The sequence below is a fragment of the Osmerus eperlanus genome, chromosome 4, assembly GCF_963692335.1.
Source record: "Osmerus eperlanus chromosome 4, fOsmEpe2.1, whole genome shotgun sequence".
Classification (NCBI taxonomy): domain Eukaryota; kingdom Metazoa; phylum Chordata; class Actinopteri; order Osmeriformes; family Osmeridae; genus Osmerus; species Osmerus eperlanus.
The window spans coordinates 16191286-16209625 of NC_085021.1; the positions used below are offsets into that span (position 1 = coordinate 16191286).

Consider the following 18340-nt stretch of genomic DNA (forward strand, 5'->3'; position numbering starts at 1 on the left):
TTTGCTCCAAGGTGACCAACAGCCACAGAGCATGGGAACTGACAAGGAGAAGCTCTGTATTGTTTTATGGTGGAGAAACCATATTCTGAGTACCTTTGTTAAAGATTGTTTAAAGACAGTAGTCTGAATGAATCCCTTTTACTTGATTTAATGTTGACAATAGAGACATTTGTGGAGGCAAAGAATAGTTATATTTTTTGTACAATCTAAATTTGTACTTGACAATTGTCCCTTGTTGCTTCTTTTGTCAGTTGTTTGTTTCTAAGATGTTTTATGAAATATTTACATATAAACTCAGACTCACCAAACATCAAGAGTAAATTGCCATATTTTTCATTGAGGCATCAAAAACAATATTTTTCAATGAATAAGATGACAGAATGTTACTTTTTTATGTATTCACATTTGAAATATAACATAGGTCTACATTAAACCAATAAAGTGCATTTATCCTGAGAATATTCAATGATCGGTCATGTTAATGGGAATCATTGTCGTTGATTACAATCATGATTATTTACTGTCTGCATTTCACCTTGTCTATTCCTCTACTCATTGGTCAGTCTCACAGAACACCACCTTGCTTTCCAAACGGGCGCGTTCTGCTTCAAAAACCAGTTTGTGGCTTCGCAAAGTCTCCCTTGGACCTGAACGGATCAAGGAAGCATCTCCACTCTGTAGACAAACACACACAAAGTCAATGAAAGACACATTGTGCCCAAACCTTTCTTACTGACATTCAAGATAATGTCTTTGTTTAACTACAACTTCTTTAACTACTTAAACTATCCAATTATTTAAGTTGAACATAAGGGTAGAGGTAAAAGAGCAAGGTGTTGATGTGCTAATAATATGTTGATTATTAACAGCCTTACCGCCACAGCAGAGATGAAGGCATCTACCAAGTGATAGTCGGCCCCGCTATGACCACCCATGCCGAAGTGCCCTGAGACATTGGATTTGTGCTTTGTGGCTCTTTGAGTCAGAAAGTCAAACACTCTAATCTCATTACCATTGTAAGAGAGCTCCCCCTGCAGGATTAATATACTGCAGTTTATTTTGAGGATCCTGCTTTGCCAGTAATACAGGATTGCTTGAAGATTTGCATTCAGTAGAGAAAAATAACATATCCTTGGACATTGCTTCCCATCATATATCCATTCACTGCAATTTTACGATCACAGTTAGTATATTACTGTTTTTAGAATATAAAGTATAAGTCTAACCTTGCTACCATAAATCGTTGTTCTTCGCTGACATATCTCCTCTGTAAATGCCACCATGGAGAAGGATGCTGTAAGACCACCTTCAAACTCCATGTTTACAACCTGTACAGATGAAATAACAGTAAGAATGTGAAAGGAGGAGAGAACATAACTGCAAATTAACTTTTAACTTACATTTTAAGATGTGTGCATACTGGTTTGGTTTGCTTTTGCATTTTAATCTTTCGGAAAGTATGAAACTAAACATTTTCAAACCAGACTGAAGACACTCTTACTTGGTTGGTGCAAACGTCATTATCACATTCATATACACAGCGTCCATAGGGCCCTGTCTTTAAGGCATCTGTCACAGATTCAATGTCTGGAAGAGAGCTGGGGCATATTACAGACACCGGCCAACCCGTATGACCCTAAGACACAAATGTATTCATGATCAAGTAATTATTTCAATTACATTACAAGTTTGTATTTAAATGTAAATGAATGGATTGAAAATAGTCTATCAATGATGGCACTGTAGTAATGCGTGAATATTTAAGTATAAATGGCAAGTACCTGCTTAACTCTGTCCAAGTAGATCTTGAGAGCAGAATATGAACAGTCTCCCTCCACAGGGCAATGTAGGCACCGATCTCCCGCACCTGCTGGCTAGAATTGAATGTGGTTATCAGCTACCTTAAGGATGAATTAACAACGCTGGACAAAAACACAGTCAAGTAATATAAAGCATGAGAATAACAAATGTTGATGCACTTCAATCAAAGGAGGTCACTGGTAGTGATTGGTAGTAATCCTAACTCTAAATAGTGATTATGTGAATAACTAGCCTCAAAACACACACCTTGCGTTCTTTGCGGAAGTGGCTGAGAGATCCAAATGATGATACTTTCAAACACCTGAGCGATTGAGGACAGACATCACAGTTTAGTAGTAGTGTGAAACCGTGTGTTGTCTAGGCTACATTACTGTTTATTGTTTTAGTCTACAAATGTTTCACCTGCGTCCTCCAGCCCAGTGATGTATTAGGTCAATGTCATGGCAGCATTTAGCCAAAAGGGCAAAGGAGCTTTCAGCTTCATTTCTCCAGTTCCCTCGAACAAAAGAGTGGGCAAAGTGGTAGAATCCCACCTGCAAAAATAAAATACATAAGAATATCTGATAACCCACATGTGGAATTGTTACAATGTTAAAGAGATGCATACAGATAAGATGGTCCAAAATGATGTATGTAAATAGTTTCCAATTATATAACTATTCTGTAATTTTCTATACTGTTACACACTTACCGGTTCTAGGTGTTGGATATGGATCACCTCACCAATAACTCCACTGTCAATCAGCTCCTGCAGAATCATTCATAGATTTTGATCAAATAAGTTGAACCCTTGAAATAATCACTAATCATGAAAGGCTTCATTTGATAGACTTCCAGTTCTACTTCATATTCACACTTTTGGTTTCCAATGTTAATTACTGATCCGATTAAAAGGGGCCATGTTTAAAATACAAATAACTTTGACATTTTACAATTTCCGTCTTTCAACTTTGTTAGTTCTTATTATATAATTTGGGGAAAGTGGTGAAGACAAACATACTTTTATTTTGCGGATCACTGGGTCATATCGAAGAACATGGCATACAGTGAGCATAACTCCACTCTGAATGCATGTCTCCACAATCTCTGTGCAATCCTCAGTAGACACCTAAAATGACAACCACAAAAATGCAAATCTAATCCCTATAGCTGACTCATACTTGTTTTGCTTGTTCTTACAAATAGAGGTGTCAAATCAAGTCATGTCAGTTTATTTATAGAGCACATTTAAAAACAGCCAATGCCAACCAAAGTGCTGTACAAAGTCATGCATACAGTAGCTTCCCCTCCATTCAGTGGTGTTACTCACAGCCATGGGTTTCTCCAATAAAACATGATAGCCTTTCTTTGCCAGTGCCACTGCTGGGTCCTGTACATAGGTTAAAACAGAATTATGAAAACAGAATTATTAATCTATTACACTATCAATTATAACAGTGTATAATTGACCATTTGAGCATATTACCTAAACTAGCCTGTGCTAAAGATTTTGTGATTAATCATATTTGTTCTATAATGATGACTACTACATTACCTTATGAAGACGGTCTGGAGTGCAAATAAACACAGCATCTGCAAACTTTTCTCTCTCTACTATATTGTGCCAATCTAAGAAACATCACAAACCAAACATTAAATCAGGCTAGAGGAGCAAATGCTTATAAAATCATGCTACCAGGGGGGTATTCCAGAAAGCAGGTTATGTGACATATCCAGGTAAGTTAACTCCCCAGCTGACACCCAGCGTTGTAGCAACATTGCCAGTAGGTTGCTGCAACATTCTGAATCAGCTGGTGGGTTAACTTACGGTTATAATGCATAACCTGCTTTCTGGAATACCCACCTGATATGACTCCCTTACCTTCAAATATATTTTCATTTGCAATGTTATGCTGTTTTTGAAGTATCTCTCTTGCAAATTCCCTGGGATCAGCCACTCCAACAACCTAAAATAATTTATTATACCGTTTCTATAATAATGTAATTTTATGATAATTAGACATGACTGGCAATAAGTTGTATAAATCCAACACAGCATATAGCCTATGCAAAGGTTTGTGTTAATAGTTTATCAAGATGTGGTGGTGTATTTAAAGGGGATAACTGTTTATAGACCTTCATGCGTTCGGGATGGAAGGTGGCAAAATCTGAGTAAGTCTTCCCACGGCTCCCAGCACCAACCACAATGACATGGACAACTGAAGGCATGATGGCAGACTGAAAATAATAGTAACTTGAATTTTACAGTAATATTCGTGTTGTTATATTACTGTACCACAATAGCTCCTGTTGTTGTTAGTGACATATGCACCCGAAGACAGAGTTTTGACGTGTCCTGCCCTGGCTGTACGAGTCAGGTCAGGACAACCACTCCAACTGCTTAAGCAACAACTTGCTAATTGTTATTTTCTGAATTGTCTTTTCAGTGTACCTATTTTAAGTATATTTCAAATGTTATTTGATCACAAATGTGACACATTTTAAATAATGTTTCATATCCAGTAGTAGTTGGTAGCGTTCTGTGCTATGACGCAGGAAAAACATTAACGCGTGTGGAACCGTCTGAATGTGAGGTTGAGGGAGCCTTTATAGGCAGGCAGAACCAAACAAAACACGACTCTATCTACCAATCATAATATAGTAATTACCCATGCCTTTTTATATTGTGACCATGTAAAATCATATTTGGTAATAATAGCCCTACCTTCTGAAAACCACCTGCAAAAAAAGGTTGTGTACGTTCAGCGTTTACATTGAAGCTAGATGACCGGAACCACATTTCAGGAAATAGGCTGCGGCGGGCAGTTTAATCGACGCACAAGGAAGTGTTGATGTTAGATTATCCAAGGTTTGGAAGAGATTGCGATCTTGTCATTACTTTAGCGTACTTTGCAACATTGTATGATTTACAATTTACGATTTTACTACAATTATCGTACTTTTGTTTTAACAGTTTTGCATATTTTACCGAGCTGAGACGACGACAACAACATGAACATTGATAATCAGCCTGTCACAACCGGGGGTTCGTCTTCAAATTCATCAGCATCTAGTAATCCTATCACAAACAGTAATACAGCAACGAATGTTAGTAGCATCCCCCCAGTTGTAACTAACGGTAAGGAAGCAAACCTTAGAGCTTGTAACACCATACTGTAGGTCTATATTATTATCTGCGTGACTTAAAAGATTATGTGAAATGCCTTTTGTTTCATATCATATTATTGTTAACGGGACTCGGATTCACCCAGTTCAGTCCAGTGCCGTTTCCCCCATTTTGAGGACATAGAAGTAGCCTACCACTCTTTTCTTTTACAGCATTAACCTCAGCTGCAATGGCCACCTCATCATCTGACTCGTCTGTGTCCAACGGCGTCTATGTTCCTAGTGGCATTGCCAATGGAGACATGAAGTCTGTCATTTCCACAACGCCCCTGGCTGACTTTCTAATGCAGTTGGAGGACTACACTCCTACAGTGAGCTTGGTCATGCTGTGTGGATCTTAAATTGACATCTTGAATTAACTTGAGAGATTTGCATGATAAACTGGTAATATTTTGGTAGTTGTCATTGACAGTTCATTATGTGTTCACTAGATCCCAGATGCAGTGACGGGCTACTATCTTAATCGAGCTGGTTTTGAGGCATCTGATCCACGAATGTAAGTTTTGTTTTATAGCCAAACTCTTCAGAATCAGAATGGGATTTATTCGCCATGAAAGTTTGCACAGACAAGGAATTTGCTTTGGCAGGAAGGTGCATACAATAAACATATAGGGACCTAAAATTGAAATATGTGGACTATCTATACTAAGGGTACATAAACTAGCAGTACTAAGTGGAATTAGAATTTAATAAAATATAAGTTGCTGTAATTTACAATATAAAAATACAAATATTACAAAAAATACAAATGTACAAGATACAATTGTGTAATGCAGTGCAAAAAGCAGTGTGTTTTAAGCAGGAAGTCATTAGAGTCAGTGTGGTCCCTTGGCCTTGTTGCAGAGGCCAATAGCGGAAGGGAAGAAACTTGTTTTTGTGGTGTGAGGTCCTGATGGACCGCAGCCTTCTGCTGGAGGGGAGTGACTGAAACAGGGAGTGTCCAGGGTGGGAGGGGTCGGCCACAATCTTCCTCGCTCGCCTCAGGGAGTGTTAGCATTGCAATAAAATGTAATACGCTGATATGTTCATTGTTTTCCCCCGATTTCTTTTAGAATCCGTCTGATCTCTCTTGCTGCCCAAAAGTTCATCTCAGACATCGCCAATGATGCCTTGCAGCACTGTAAGATGAAGGGCACAGCCTCTGGAAGCTCCAGAAATAAGACAAAGGTTTGTGTTCTTGATGGTGTGAAAGTGTGCAGCTTTTGGCAGCTGTATTCCCGCAGTTGGGCATTTACAGGAATTATCACATTTATATTATAAGCTAAATGAATTGCATGGAAATAACACTTTTCCAACTGTCAAAACATTGAATCCTTTTCCAGAGACCTTCCACATGCCTAAAACTAAGTGTGAAGTTTATAGGTTAGTGGTCAATATTTATCTTCTTTCTCTACTTTAGGATAAGAAGTATACGTTGACAATGGAGGACCTGTCTCCTGCCCTGTCCGAATATGGTATAAATGTCAAGAAACCTCATTACTTTACATAGTGTATTGGCCTTTGCAAGACACGTACCACGCTACTTTTCCTTCAAAACCAATTTGAGTTTGTGCTTTGTAGACACCACCATTCATAACGTTTTTTAACATGGTGCTCAAGATCAACCATTGAAAATGACTTGCATCACTTTTTCATTTTCAGTTTAAATGTAGGCTAGTCGTTTCTTGGTGTAGACTGGAGCATGTTTTGCATTGTGTGGAATTTTAGTTTGTAATATTTTATTTAGACCAATAAACCTTATAACAAAATGTACAAACAAATCTTTTGTAATTTGTGGTTGTTTTAGGGAACCGAATATTCGGTCATTAAAATGCAATATGTATTGTCTAGGTAATACATATTTAATATGTATTAAATGTAATATAATATATGATGTCCTAATATTTCAGAACGATTGATGGTTTCTATGGCGACTAATTGATCATGTTTTTCCACCTCGTTAGCTATAGGCTAGTTGATGTCCGCTGTCGGCTGCCGTAGCTCCCTGTACCGCATTTCATTTGAAACTCGCTAGGTAGCATGTTTTCAGTTTAGAGTGAATAGTAACGTAATTACCCATCACCCTTCAGAATGAATGTTCAGCCATCAAATCCAAACAACCCAATTGTGTTCTTTGATGTTACCATAGGCGGTCAGGTGAGTGTGTTTTACCTAACACTAGTCTACTACTAGTTGCTAGTCTACTGCTAGCTAGCTAGCTAGCTAGCTAGAGCTAGCTGCAGCTAATTACACCACACTGCCAACGTTTGCAAGGTACTACGTGCTACAGTAATCACGGAACTTTCAGCTGCACTGGATTGTCTAAAAATCGAACTTTAGGTTAGAGGTCTTATAGACTGAGCAAACAGAGCCATCATCGGGGAATATAAAAACTAACCTTATTCTGGTATCATAAAAACATCTATTAGCCTTCTAGTGTGAAAGCAGACGTCCATTGCTAACTGTGATAATGTATGTACACGAGTGCATCATGCGCAGCACGGAGCGGCAGGGGTACGCGTTACTAAATCTTTCTCATACTCTGTAGTGACTAAACTCTCCCCCCAAAAATGTTTTGGTTAAACGGTTTGTCTTATTTTTAGACCTGTGATAGATGATTTTGGCAAGATCTGTTAGTAGGATTACTTCACTCAGTTGTTTTTTGTTTCAAGCAGACAATATTGTCATTATCAAATTGTCTTAGATAGATATAAACGAGAATGACTATATGGGTCATCATGGAGTTTGCATGGTATAATTGGAAACGTTTATATAATGAATACTCAATACAGTAGTGGTTATAATTGTATTTATATATGTTTTTACTTCCTTCCAATTGACTTGACCAGTAGATGGAGTCGATAGTGTTTAATCCACACATCGTCTGTATTCGTAGGCGACCAGACCTACTGCGCCAAATAATAACTACTGGTTTGCACTAAACACTTGAGTCAATCAAGTCACATATAAATAATTTGGTAATAAGTTAAGGCTCGTTAAATATTCTTTCTAATCGTTAGATGTTCAACTGACTAAATATGACATTCAGTAGATTCATTATTTTTTGTTGTTGCAGTATGTTTATTTTTGCAGATGTTCAAAAATGTGAAACAGATGCTTGGTATTTACATCAGATTTATTTCAAAATAGACAAACATATTTTTAGAGTAAGCGTAGTCTACTATGCTCCTTTCATGTGTAGAAAAATATTTTTGTTGAACTATGAAGTTGCAACAATTTTATGAATTTATTCATCTTCAGCTTTAAAGCCTTATCTTAGGGACCATCCCTGGGCCCCGTTCGTCGTAAGGGTTGAAGCTAAGTTAATCAATTGTCCCTTTAGCCCGTTAACATTAGCGAGATGAGTGAGAACAGCAAATATCGGTTCGTCAACGGCTGATCCGCATCCAAATCATGTGGTTAATTTCAATCAGGCTAAACTTATCAGGGAAATTGCACGTGCACGTCCTACTTCAAAAGGCAGGAAAGGTCGATCACCAAAACCGTGATTTTCTAACGGTATGATGGCGGAAAAGACAAAAGAGAGAGCGGTTATAGGCTATTCTCGCCATCCGAGCAAACTATTATAATGAGTCCAGACAATAAGCATGTTATCATGGCTAAGTCAAACACCGCCACCGCGGCCAGAGCAAGACAAGCAGCTTGGCAAAAAATTGCCGATAAGCTAAATGCGAAAGTTTTGGGGAAATGTATAGGCTCATTTTAAGTGCCTCATTACCCCAATCAATCAGATCACATTTCTTTAAATGTGCCTGCTGGTATAGGCTTAATGGAAATTAATAATCGAATGAGATCTTGCTAGCGAAAATAATGATCTCAACTCTTTCAGAATAAGTAGGCTAGATAAAAACAAGGCCAAAGAGTATCTAATTGATACGAATTCATAGACAATTATGAGGATATATGTAGGCTACTGCGCTTATATCATGTACTATATATGTGTATATGAATGTAGGCCTATGTGTAAATCCCTCTTTGATTTCATTGACTGGGACATGGCCAGGGAATATGATGAATTGAGTCATCAGCTGGTTAGCGCCAAGTACACTTTTCTTACAGCAACTCATGCTGCGGCTTTGCCAATGTTTTCTGCATCGCCTATACTGTATAAAAATGTAGCCTATAGCCTACCTGACGCAAAAAACCTCAAGGCTATGCAGTCTGAAGCACAGTTAAAGTTTCAAGTATTAGTGTGCTTTATTGTCAATTTCTTCACATGTCAAGCCATAAAAAGGAATCGATATGACGTTTCCCACAGTGAAACATATAAAAAGCACAGGCACAACAGATAAGACAAGACATTTCGTAAAACATAGCGTTACATATTCACATACAGCAGCATAAGCTCATAATAAAGCATAAAGCTTGCTGCAGCGTGTGATATTTGCAATGTACAGCCCGAGAAGGTCTTGCAAATAAATGAGTCCTTGTCGGCTGAATCGATATCGCTCAAACAAGAACTCATCCGTGTGAAATAAAGGATCTTGGCAATCGCGAAGAACTCTATTGGTATGGAAAGCTAATCGAACTAAAATATAGCTCCTTGGTCAACTGGGTCTCTCAAAAATGGAGCTGCCATGTTATTTTCCGGGGGTGTGGCAAGCTTATCCAGCTACACTTACGTTAGCCTGCTCTGGAGCAGGTTAGTGCTAATTGATATGTTACTATGGTGATTTATCGAAAGTTGCTTCCACGAACCAAAAAGAGGGGCGTTTTTTTTTTTATCTTAGCCTGAAAATTAGCTCGCTTAACCGCTTAGCGAGCTACGACGAATACCCCTCTGTTTATTTTCACAAAATCTCCCCTTTTTGTATATTTTTCTTTCACACGTGTAGTAGTGGGTCACCTGAAAGACTGAAAACAGCATTGGGGAGTTTATCTTGGTATGCAGCAGGTTTTGGCCCTCTACTCAAGTTCCAGTAAATTTTCTACAGATTAGCATAATCAGAAAGATCCATGTATGGGCCTAAATTGTCACTCTTCAACCAAAATACAATCCCCATCAGCAGACTGTTGGCACACTCCACCCAAAGCGTATTGACAGTGATGTAGGAAGGTACTGCAAACCCCATGACTGTACAGAGAAGTGATATGACTATGAAAGGCATCCATGTAACAGTAAAACACAACATAAGGCTGACATAAAGGGGAGGAACTTCCTGGCCAGTCTCCACCACCAGTGTATGCTTCTCATCACTTCTCTGCCCATTAAACAAGGTCTTGCTGAAGTATAAGTCACTCTTCAGAGTTGCAGAGCTGTCCTGAACAGACAATCTATTGGCTTCCCTGAGCCACATGGGCAGCCTTGAGCAGAAGGGCAGCAACACAAAACAGATGGCCATGGAAATGCCTGCAAAGAAAAAGGACATTGAAGTTGAGTCCTGCATTTTACATACTTGTGCATGCTTTCCTACCTCATACTCAATCTCTATCATATCTATGTTTGTTGAGTGGAAAGACCAAAGGCAAGCCATGGCCCACACTACTAGGGTCAAAAAAACATTCCGCAGGCCACTGTGTAGTGAACCATGGCAGGTACGGTTACCTAGCTCAAATAAGTAGTTTAGAAGTCCCAGTATCAACACAGGCAGAGGCAGCGCTGCATACATATCCGAGCCATGTGCCAGCACAAAACACACCGACACAGGGGACTGACCAGGCCCGAGGAACCATACCATTGTTATAGCCAAAAATAATGCAAGGTCAACCAGGACAAGCGAGTAGCTGAAGACATTCATGAAGAAAGTATACAAGTTACGCCTGAAGAGCGTCAGGACCAGTGTATCCAGGCCAACTTTGAAGAGCATGATGAACAGATACTTCTGAGTGTTGTCCACACGGCAGCTGTCTTTCCCCTCCCAGTGCTCTATGATGGCCCACATTGTTGAGCTGTTGTTGTGGTGAGTAGCTGGTGACTTGAGGGGCATCTGTATGGTCTGCATCGCTCTGTTCAATAAGAGGTGCTATAATGCAGGCTGTTGAAGAGATGATGGTTGTTGTTGCCATTAGTAGTGTATAAAATGAACCAAATAGACACGCCTGTACTCAGTTTCAGTTAAAATATGGGACTGTCAAATAGTCTGAAGATGTATCCCAATATCTGTAACAGTTTACTGTTACAAAAATAATCTAGCTCTAACTTTCCCCTTAAAAACACAAGGAACCAATCTCACTTGTACTTGTGCTGCACATTGTGCTGCAATATACACTAAAGTACCTGTAAATCTTTGAATTAATGTCACAAATCTTACTTTTGATCCATAGATGGTATCACCGGTTCATTCCATGCAGAAGCAGGTAGAAAAGTTAACTTCACAAGCTGGAAGGTGTTCTTCTCTTGCCTGTTGCAGGTGAAGTTGTTGGGTGCTGCCTTATTAAGGTCTGTTTGTCCAACTCCAGAACTTCCTGTATGAAACCAAAAGCCAATTGGACACGCCCTGCATTCCCTTTCTGCAAGAGTTTTGCTCTCAGGTGTCCCCACCTTTTTCTATCCTCTCAAGCCTGTTTTAATGACCTGCTTGTCTTGTCAGACAAGATAATCCTGTCACTCTTTCTCCTCATAGTTTAATGATATATCCAAGCAAAAGAACCGTCAGTACAAACATGGATGGACAAATCTGCCCGCATTCAGTTTTTTTATTATTATATTTGTTACTTCTGTGACTGTATTGACTACATTTAGATTTTGAGGCATGGTTCTGAAGCCACAGTATAGTACAAGTCGTTAAACTAATAGACTTTAAACCTACAACCATAACTCCACCCAGGATCTGGCGCAGTGAGACATACTTATTGTTTGCTCTGCTATATGTAAATGTTTGATCACTGAGCAGTCAGTTGATGTATTTAGGGCTAAGCAGTAAACACAGGTTAAGGTGTAGCAGATCTAGTTTCACCTTGATCTCTTGAAACATTTGGTGAATAAACTGACATATTTTTTATTTTGATTACTATAAACCTGTTGAAGTTCAGTAGACATTTTTGAGTAATTCTTCAATGTTCATGTTGATCTATATTTAGCCATGAAAAGATGTGCTACCATCTCTTTGTTCCAAAAGAACAAAGAGATGGTTACTCTTTTGTAAAGAAAAACTACACACTTACACCATATTTCCTGTTAACTGTGGTAGCGGTATTACTAGTTCAACTACATATCTCATTACTGTGGTGCTGGTGTCGTTTCTTTTTACCAAATAGCTTTTCAGTATAAAATCTCTTCTAGTAATCAAATAATGTGGTAGCATCCACACCAGTAAAATTTTTCCCAAGTGCAGTGGAGCTTTCTGAAATAAAACTGCTAAAGATCAGCAAGTGACACCACTGCCATCCATGTAGTTGCCCAACACTGTTTATTGTAAACTAGTCAGTACCTTGATTTTAGGAAGAATGCGTAAATTAGGGGTGGGGGGGAAAAATCTATTCACATTTGAATCGCGATTCAGTCTTCTAGCGATTCACATAGATTCACAACTGTAAAAAAAACTGTCGTTTTTTTGTATACATTATAAAAAAACATTAAAAACATTAAATACATTTAAAAAAAAGTCAAAGTTAAACTTGGACTGTAGGAACAGGATGTAATTGTCTAAATATCCTGATCATATTTAGTTTGTGTACCTGGGGATATCATGGTATAATTATCCCTGCCGTAATGTTTGTCAGTGCATTGTTATAGGGCCGTCCACAGTGTTGTTGTTACAGTTTGATAACTGACTTTTAGGAAGTTGGACGAATGAAGATTGAACTCTTTGCTGATGTGGTTCCCAAGACAGCAGAGAATTTTCGGTAAGGAACATTCTGATTAAATGATTTGAGTGTAGAAATTGAATTATGAGTTTTAATTTGTGTAACCGTTTTTTTTAAGGCAGGATAGGCAAGTTTGGCAAACTTAGCCATTTTAACTAGAGTTTGAAATAAATATGCCACCCCTTCCCTTAAAAGACACTCCTCCAAAACACATGAAGACAGACAGACAAGTCTGCACCGTTTTGCATTACCAAACGCCAATGAAAGAAGGGATCACTGAATTAATTGCTTCTCCCAAAGTTTCTTTCATTGTTTCTTGCTCTGAGAGATTTGGGAAGTTTTTTTCTTGTCTACTCTGAGGGTTTAGTTTGATTGTAGGTGCTATCTGTAACTGTGAAGCCCTGTGTGACATTCCTTTTAAAATCCGCGTTAATATTTTATGTTTTCATTCACAGGCAGTTCTGTACTGGAGAATTCAAGTAAGTGATGCCATATGTACACATATTACAGTGATATAAAAGCAGACATTGCTTTAATTTCAACTGTACATGATACAGATTCATTCATATAAGAAATTATATGATGTACGTAGACAATGTGCTTGATATTTGACCACATTTGTGGTCTGGAAACATTCTTTTAAACAAGCTTAAATTAGTAGGTATGTTGCCACTGTGTCTTGTGTAAAAAAAGAGTGATGGAAAAGGCAGTCCATTGAGACACTTGGGTGTTATTTAGATGAATAATTAGCCCTGCTTCCTATTTTTAACGATAAGTTCAATGTTAAGATGGAATTGTTGAAAAATATGTGGTTAACAAAATGGTCAGTGTTACGAACCCTGTGGCTCTATCAGTCTAGGGTGGATGGTACAGAGACCCGTAACATAATCTCATGCAAATTAGTGCAGTGTAAGGCACAGTGAGAACAATCGACACAGACAACCAAAGCTACCGTCAAAGATAAACGTTTAATATAAACACACGGTAAAGGGGTTAGGGAAAACGATAGAATCCAAAACACCCCTAAACTGAACTTGCCTGCCTCAAGTTCCACTAGGCTGACTACTAACCCATAAAAAAATACAAAAATAGTGTGTGTGGTCCGCTCAGGACCACACACACTATACCATCAGGACCAATACCACACGCCACAAAAACAGTTTCTTCCCTTCCGCTGTTGGCCTCTTCAACAAGGCCAAGGGTTCACACTGACTTCATGACTTAATGCCCTTAAAACAACACTCAGTTCTAACTAGTTTTTAGACAAAGTTATACCTTTCGGGCTGTGTATGCCCAAGGGCGACTAGCTAAAAAAAAACTTTTCCCAGGGACTTAGGGATAAACACAACACGCAGGTTTTAACAAGGACTAAACAGCTAACAGAAAACAACTGACTAGACAACACCAAACAAAACCCCACAGCAATACCTACTCACATGAAACAGGTATGACAAAATGAGAGTTGAGATGTTGAATGAAGTGAGCTTTGCATGGATGAAGTGTCTGTATGCAAAAACAAAAAGGTATGTATGTCAAGTGTGTCTGTCAATGTGGGTGGAAACAAGAGTCCTCTCCTGAAGAACCAACTGACTGGGTTCTTAAACCAGGGATGTGTGATGCAATTAGGACACCAACGAGCACAATCAGGAACATGGACAGGGGACACCTGGAGAAACTACAGGAGTGCGAAAACACCACAACCGCATATAGGGGAAAGCTGCATGCGTAACAGTCAGAAACATGACATACTAGGAAAAAGTCTTTAAGAAGACATGGTGTACTTTTTTGTGTCCAACAACCAGCCAAACATCTAACAAATAGTATCTTACCATGCTTGAATTTTTCATTTTATTTTCACAGAAAAGATGGTGTCCCGATTGGTTTTAAAGGATGCACATTCCACAGGTATAGTTGGAAGTCTGAGGCAATATTGTATAAGTGTCGGCTTAACTGGCTGTCAATGTAACAATAATGTTAAAGGCAAGGTAGGTACGTTTTATGGACCAAGCCTTTTAGCTTGAGTTCCAAAGGATTCAAACCAAAATATCCCACCCTACCCTTCAAAGCCACTCCTCCAAAAAACATGAACTGTGCTTCTCAGCAACATTACCTACCCTGCCTTTAACTGACATTCAACAAGACATACTTTTGTGACTAGCTCATTATCATTTTACTGTGTCTAGCTCATCATTTGTCAATAGTTTTTTTGGACATTAAAATTGTAAAAAGTCTTTCACATCATTAATTACAGTAAAATATAGTAAAGTGTTCAAATGTAGAAAGTATATTTATAGTAAAACATAAAATATTACATTTGAATGTAATATTTTATACACATTATATATTTGAAAAACATTCTTATTTCCTTCCTAATGGTAGGGTGATCAAAGACTTTATGATCCAAGGAGGAGATTTTGTAAATGTGAGTACTGTTCTTTAACATGGTTTATAATTGCCCTTTGCTTTAGGCCCAAGAAGAAAATATGTTGTTGCTTTGACAGTATTACCTATTGTCCATTTCAGAGCCCAATTGGTTGCATTATTGTTCAGATTAGATCTTTGTAAACAGTGGTATACACTTTGTTTGCATTTCATTCCCATGCTCAGTTTGCCCACTAGTGGACAACTGTGCCATTTAGTGGCCTGTATTTTATTGCATGCCCAAGATAAAAAGGTTTAAGCACAAATTAGTTTCTGGACATAGAGACTTCAATACTGTACCGTTTTGATTTGCAGATGTCTAAAGTTGTTTACTTTGTTCTTTAGGGTGATGGAACAGGTATTTGCAGCATCTATAGAGGGCCCTTTGCAGATGAAAACTTTCGGATGAAACATTCTACACCAGGCCTCCTCTCCATGGTATGTGTAGGGTTTAGCACTTTGAGTTTACTGGATACAACGAAATGACAAAACTATCTAGAAAATCTAATTCCTCATTCTTAGTTCTATTGTATGGCTTCAATAGTCCTTGAATGGTGTGACATTAGCTACAATGTAGTTATATTTAATATTGGTTGTAGTCCTATTTTACATTAAATGGCTGCCTCAAGTTTGTAACCTGTCCGCATCACCCAACTCTTGGTGTCTTATTTGCTGGCACTCTTTCACTGAGAGTTGTTGAAGTTGTTCCTTGCATCTTTTGTTGTTGGCTGAGGCCTTTTTCCAGTTTGGGCAAAGTTGAGCAGAAACTTCCCAGATATATGAGAATTCAGCTGAGATGGCAAACTAGGTTAACCATTGTACTCCTGCTACTAAACTTTGTAGTGGGTGTGTAGGCTACTTGTTTCTCGTGGCTTATAGAAAAGCAAGTAAGAATAAACAAGGGTTTAACATGATCACTACCTTCAGCAAACCTCGATAGCAGGAGCATGATTAATGCTAGTTTGCAACCTAAGATCCGTGATGACTGGTGTAAAGTGGTCTCATACTTGCCATGGGCACTCTGACACCAATGTATGGCCACAGCTACAAGGTCTTGTAATTTAGTGTTTGCACCAAAATAAACAACTCCAAGAAGTCTAGGCTACTGACCTATGTGGACCTGGGGCATGTCCCATCAAGCAAGTTTACAGAATAAACCAGTCTTAAGTCAAGGAAAGTAACTGAAAGTAACTTGATTTTTGGAACAAGCCCCTGGTCTAACTCGATAAGATTGCCTTGTTTGGGTGGGGTAGTGGCAATGGGCGCGTTACCCTGATTACTTGCACTTATTTAATCAACAAAGATATTCTAAACTTTTCAACAGTAATTAATAGCAAGAGATATGCATTCAATTTGGTTGATTATAATGTAAACTTCAAGGATGTTTAGTCCATAAAATTTGGAAATTTGTACATTTGATCTCATACAGAACATAAATGTGTCAATGTCCAAGGGCTTCGGGAACCAACTGTAGAAAATAGACAGAGAGACTGACTAACATGTGCAGCTTTATTTCCACATAGGCTGTGGAAATAAGGCTCCATATAACATTATTGGTCAGTATGTGACAAAGTCCACTCCTATCTATCTGCTATCTTGTAATAGGCAAATAGCGGCCCCGGAACCAACGGTTGTCAGTTTTTCATCACTTGCACCAAATGTGACTGGTTAGATGGAAAGCATGTAGTTTTCGGTAAGTAGGATATCTCTCTTTTAATTATTTGGCATATTCTACCCTAACATTCACGCCCTTTGTGAAGTTCATAATTGTTTTTTTCTTTTAGGCAAAGTTGTTGATGGATTGTTAGTCATGAGAAAGATTGAGGTAAAAAAAAAAATATATATATTGCTGTATGCGGTGCACTGATTAGCACTGACCTCTGCATATTTCATTAAAACCATTTGAGTAAATTGTCTTTTTAAATCAATCTTATTATGTTTTAAATAGGATGCCTAATATTACAGCACATTACCCATCTCATCGCTGATTCTTTTGCAGAATGTTCCCACAGGGCCAAACAACAAGCCCAAGCTGCCTATCCTTGTTGCTCAGTGTGGAGAGATGTGACTTAACCCAACTCAAATTACCTTTTTTTTTTTTTTTTTTTTTTACTGATGATACATGGTCTTTTATATTTGAATCATTGTTCTATGTTTCCCTTCATAATCGCTTGTGTCTGATAGAAAATATTAAGGACAATACTAAAACTAATTAGTACACAATTGCACCATACTAATAGTTTTCAGTGAAATGTAGGTAGTGGTTTATTTTCACACTGCCTATATAGTATTTTCACTGTTCTGGTTGTTAATTTAGGCAGTTAGTAATTGCAGATAGTAATTGCAGATTATCAAGGATTTTTTTAAAATATATATATTTATACCATCCGGCAACAATACCCTACTGAAAAGTACATTGCTAAATTTGATTTGCCAACACGAATATTATGAATACAATGTTAATGTTTGTGTCACATTTACAATAAATACTTTTACTTTTTGTAAATGGTTTCAGATATGATTCTCATATAGAAAGTCTGGATGGAGGTACAGAGATTTTCATGTCATTTGCTTACCTTATTTACTCGTCAAATGTTTTCAATGTGAAAGTAGGTCATAAGTGCAGGGCTGTCATATTATTAGTATTTTTATATATTTAATATTTCCAGTTCAAACAAACAAATTTGAAATTGTCAATATTAAACATTATAGTAACATGTTTGTAAGACAGAATAGTTCAAATCTTCAGGTATTCAAGTGGATTTACAAACGCAATGTGATGTCCTTTTTGCCTTGTGTGGAGGTTACTGTGTGCAGTGCATCAGGCTCAAACAACCAATGTTGTCAATTGACCCATTTGCCATACCAGCCACTTTGCCAAATTTCCCCTATAAATGTCATACAGGTTTAATTATTTGAGCAGTATCAGAGGAGGATGGAATTAGTGTATAATGCATTCTTCCAAGTACACACTAGTACCAAGGACTTACTGCTGAACTTATGGTTGCCTATCCCATCTTCTCAGTCAACGAATCCACCATAACCCCTCCCCCACTCTCACTTGCTCTCTCTCGCCTTGGACACCATCCCCCCGCACAAAGGAATCCTTTGAGATGCAACTCTGCTCTCTTATGGAAGCAGGAAGGGTTTTGGGGGGCTTGATGGGAGGCTTTCTAGGGTCAATGTC

At 38.2% G+C, this 18340-nt stretch overlaps 4 protein-coding genes across 7 annotated transcripts; 2 read left to right on the forward strand and 2 right to left on the reverse strand.

The window, feature by feature from the left end:
• Positions 1-139: 139 nt before the first annotated feature.
• Positions 140-4590, reverse strand: zgc:154075 (uncharacterized protein LOC556929 homolog). 2 transcript variants are annotated; one of them, XM_062459599.1, is made up of 14 exons: positions 4526-4590; positions 3937-4038; positions 3683-3767; positions 3356-3429; positions 3131-3190; positions 2822-2929; positions 2513-2569; positions 2224-2354; positions 2068-2122; positions 1782-1874; positions 1502-1636; positions 1227-1328; positions 876-1031; positions 140-675 (listed from the first exon to the last, which is right to left on the reverse strand). In XM_062459599.1, the coding sequence occupies exons 2-14, from the start codon at positions 4027-4029 to the stop codon at positions 553-555; spliced, it is 1272 nt and encodes a 423-aa protein (XP_062315583.1). In that variant the 5' UTR covers positions 4030-4038; positions 4526-4590; the 3' UTR covers positions 140-552. The 2 variants fall into 2 exon arrangements, with proteins under 2 accessions (XP_062315583.1, XP_062315585.1); XM_062459601.1 differs by lacking the exon at positions 4526-4590 and having other exon boundaries at positions 3937-4519.
• On the forward strand, positions 4576-6753 carry taf10 (TAF10 RNA polymerase II, TATA box binding protein (TBP)-associated factor). 3 transcript variants are annotated; one of them, XM_062459649.1, is made up of 6 exons: positions 4576-4669; positions 4775-4939; positions 5140-5297; positions 5418-5482; positions 6039-6153; positions 6386-6751. In XM_062459649.1, exons 2-6 carry the CDS (start codon positions 4813-4815, stop codon positions 6473-6475), a joined length of 555 nt encoding a protein of 184 aa, XP_062315633.1. In that variant the 5' UTR covers positions 4576-4669; positions 4775-4812; the 3' UTR covers positions 6476-6751. The 3 variants fall into 3 exon arrangements, with proteins under 3 accessions (XP_062315633.1, XP_062315635.1, XP_062315634.1); XM_062459651.1 differs by having other exon boundaries at positions 4579-4669; positions 4775-4846; positions 6386-6753; XM_062459650.1 differs by lacking the exon at positions 4576-4669 and having other exon boundaries at positions 4676-4846; positions 6386-6752.
• A 206-nt stretch (positions 6754-6959) lies between these two features.
• On the forward strand, positions 6960-17659 carry ppih (peptidylprolyl isomerase H (cyclophilin H)). Its single transcript, XM_062459654.1, has 9 exons — positions 6960-7122; positions 12707-12771; positions 13188-13211; positions 14593-14637; positions 15112-15154; positions 15499-15591; positions 16759-16846; positions 16938-16978; positions 17153-17659. The coding sequence occupies exons 1-9, from the start codon at positions 7057-7059 to the stop codon at positions 17219-17221; spliced, it is 534 nt and encodes a 177-aa protein (XP_062315638.1). The 5' UTR covers positions 6960-7056; the 3' UTR covers positions 17222-17659.
• Positions 8088-11405, reverse strand: si:dkeyp-100a1.6 (probable G-protein coupled receptor 160). The gene is made up of 2 exons (XM_062459626.1): positions 11238-11405; positions 8088-10961 (listed from the first exon to the last, which is right to left on the reverse strand). The coding sequence occupies exon 2, from the start codon at positions 10926-10928 to the stop codon at positions 9915-9917; it is 1014 nt and encodes a 337-aa protein (XP_062315610.1). The 5' UTR covers positions 10929-10961; positions 11238-11405; the 3' UTR covers positions 8088-9914.
• Positions 17660-18340: the final 681 nt, after the last annotated feature.

Coding starts and splice junctions, on each gene's coding strand:
- zgc:154075 (XM_062459599.1), bottom strand. CDS start 4,029: ATGCCTTCAGTTGTCCATGTCATTGTGGTTGGTGCTGGGAGCCGTGGG. Junction 2,123..2,223: donor CACTGGGCTGGAGGACGCAG/GTGAAACATTTG, acceptor TCAATCGCTCAG/GTGTTTGAAAGTATCATCAT. Junction 1,329..1,501: donor ATGACGTTTGCACCAACCAA/GTAAGAGTGTCT, acceptor TCATCTGTACAG/GTTGTAAACATGGAGTTTGA.
- taf10 (XM_062459649.1), top strand. CDS start 4,813: ATGAACATTGATAATCAGCCTGTCACAACCGGGGGTTCGTCTTCAAAT. Junction 4,940..5,139: donor CCCCCCAGTTGTAACTAACG/GTAAGGAAGCAA, acceptor TTTCTTTTACAG/CATTAACCTCAGCTGCAATG. Junction 6,154..6,385: donor GCTCCAGAAATAAGACAAAG/GTTTGTGTTCTT, acceptor TCTCTACTTTAG/GATAAGAAGTATACGTTGAC.
- ppih (XM_062459654.1), top strand. CDS start 7,057: ATGAATGTTCAGCCATCAAATCCAAACAACCCAATTGTGTTCTTTGAT. Junction 13,212..14,592: donor TTCTGTACTGGAGAATTCAA/GTAAGTGATGCC, acceptor TTATTTTCACAG/AAAAGATGGTGTCCCGATTG. Junction 15,592..16,758: donor CACCAGGCCTCCTCTCCATG/GTATGTGTAGGG, acceptor ATCTTGTAATAG/GCAAATAGCGGCCCCGGAAC.
- si:dkeyp-100a1.6 (XM_062459626.1), bottom strand. CDS start 10,928: ATGCAGACCATACAGATGCCCCTCAAGTCACCAGCTACTCACCACAAC.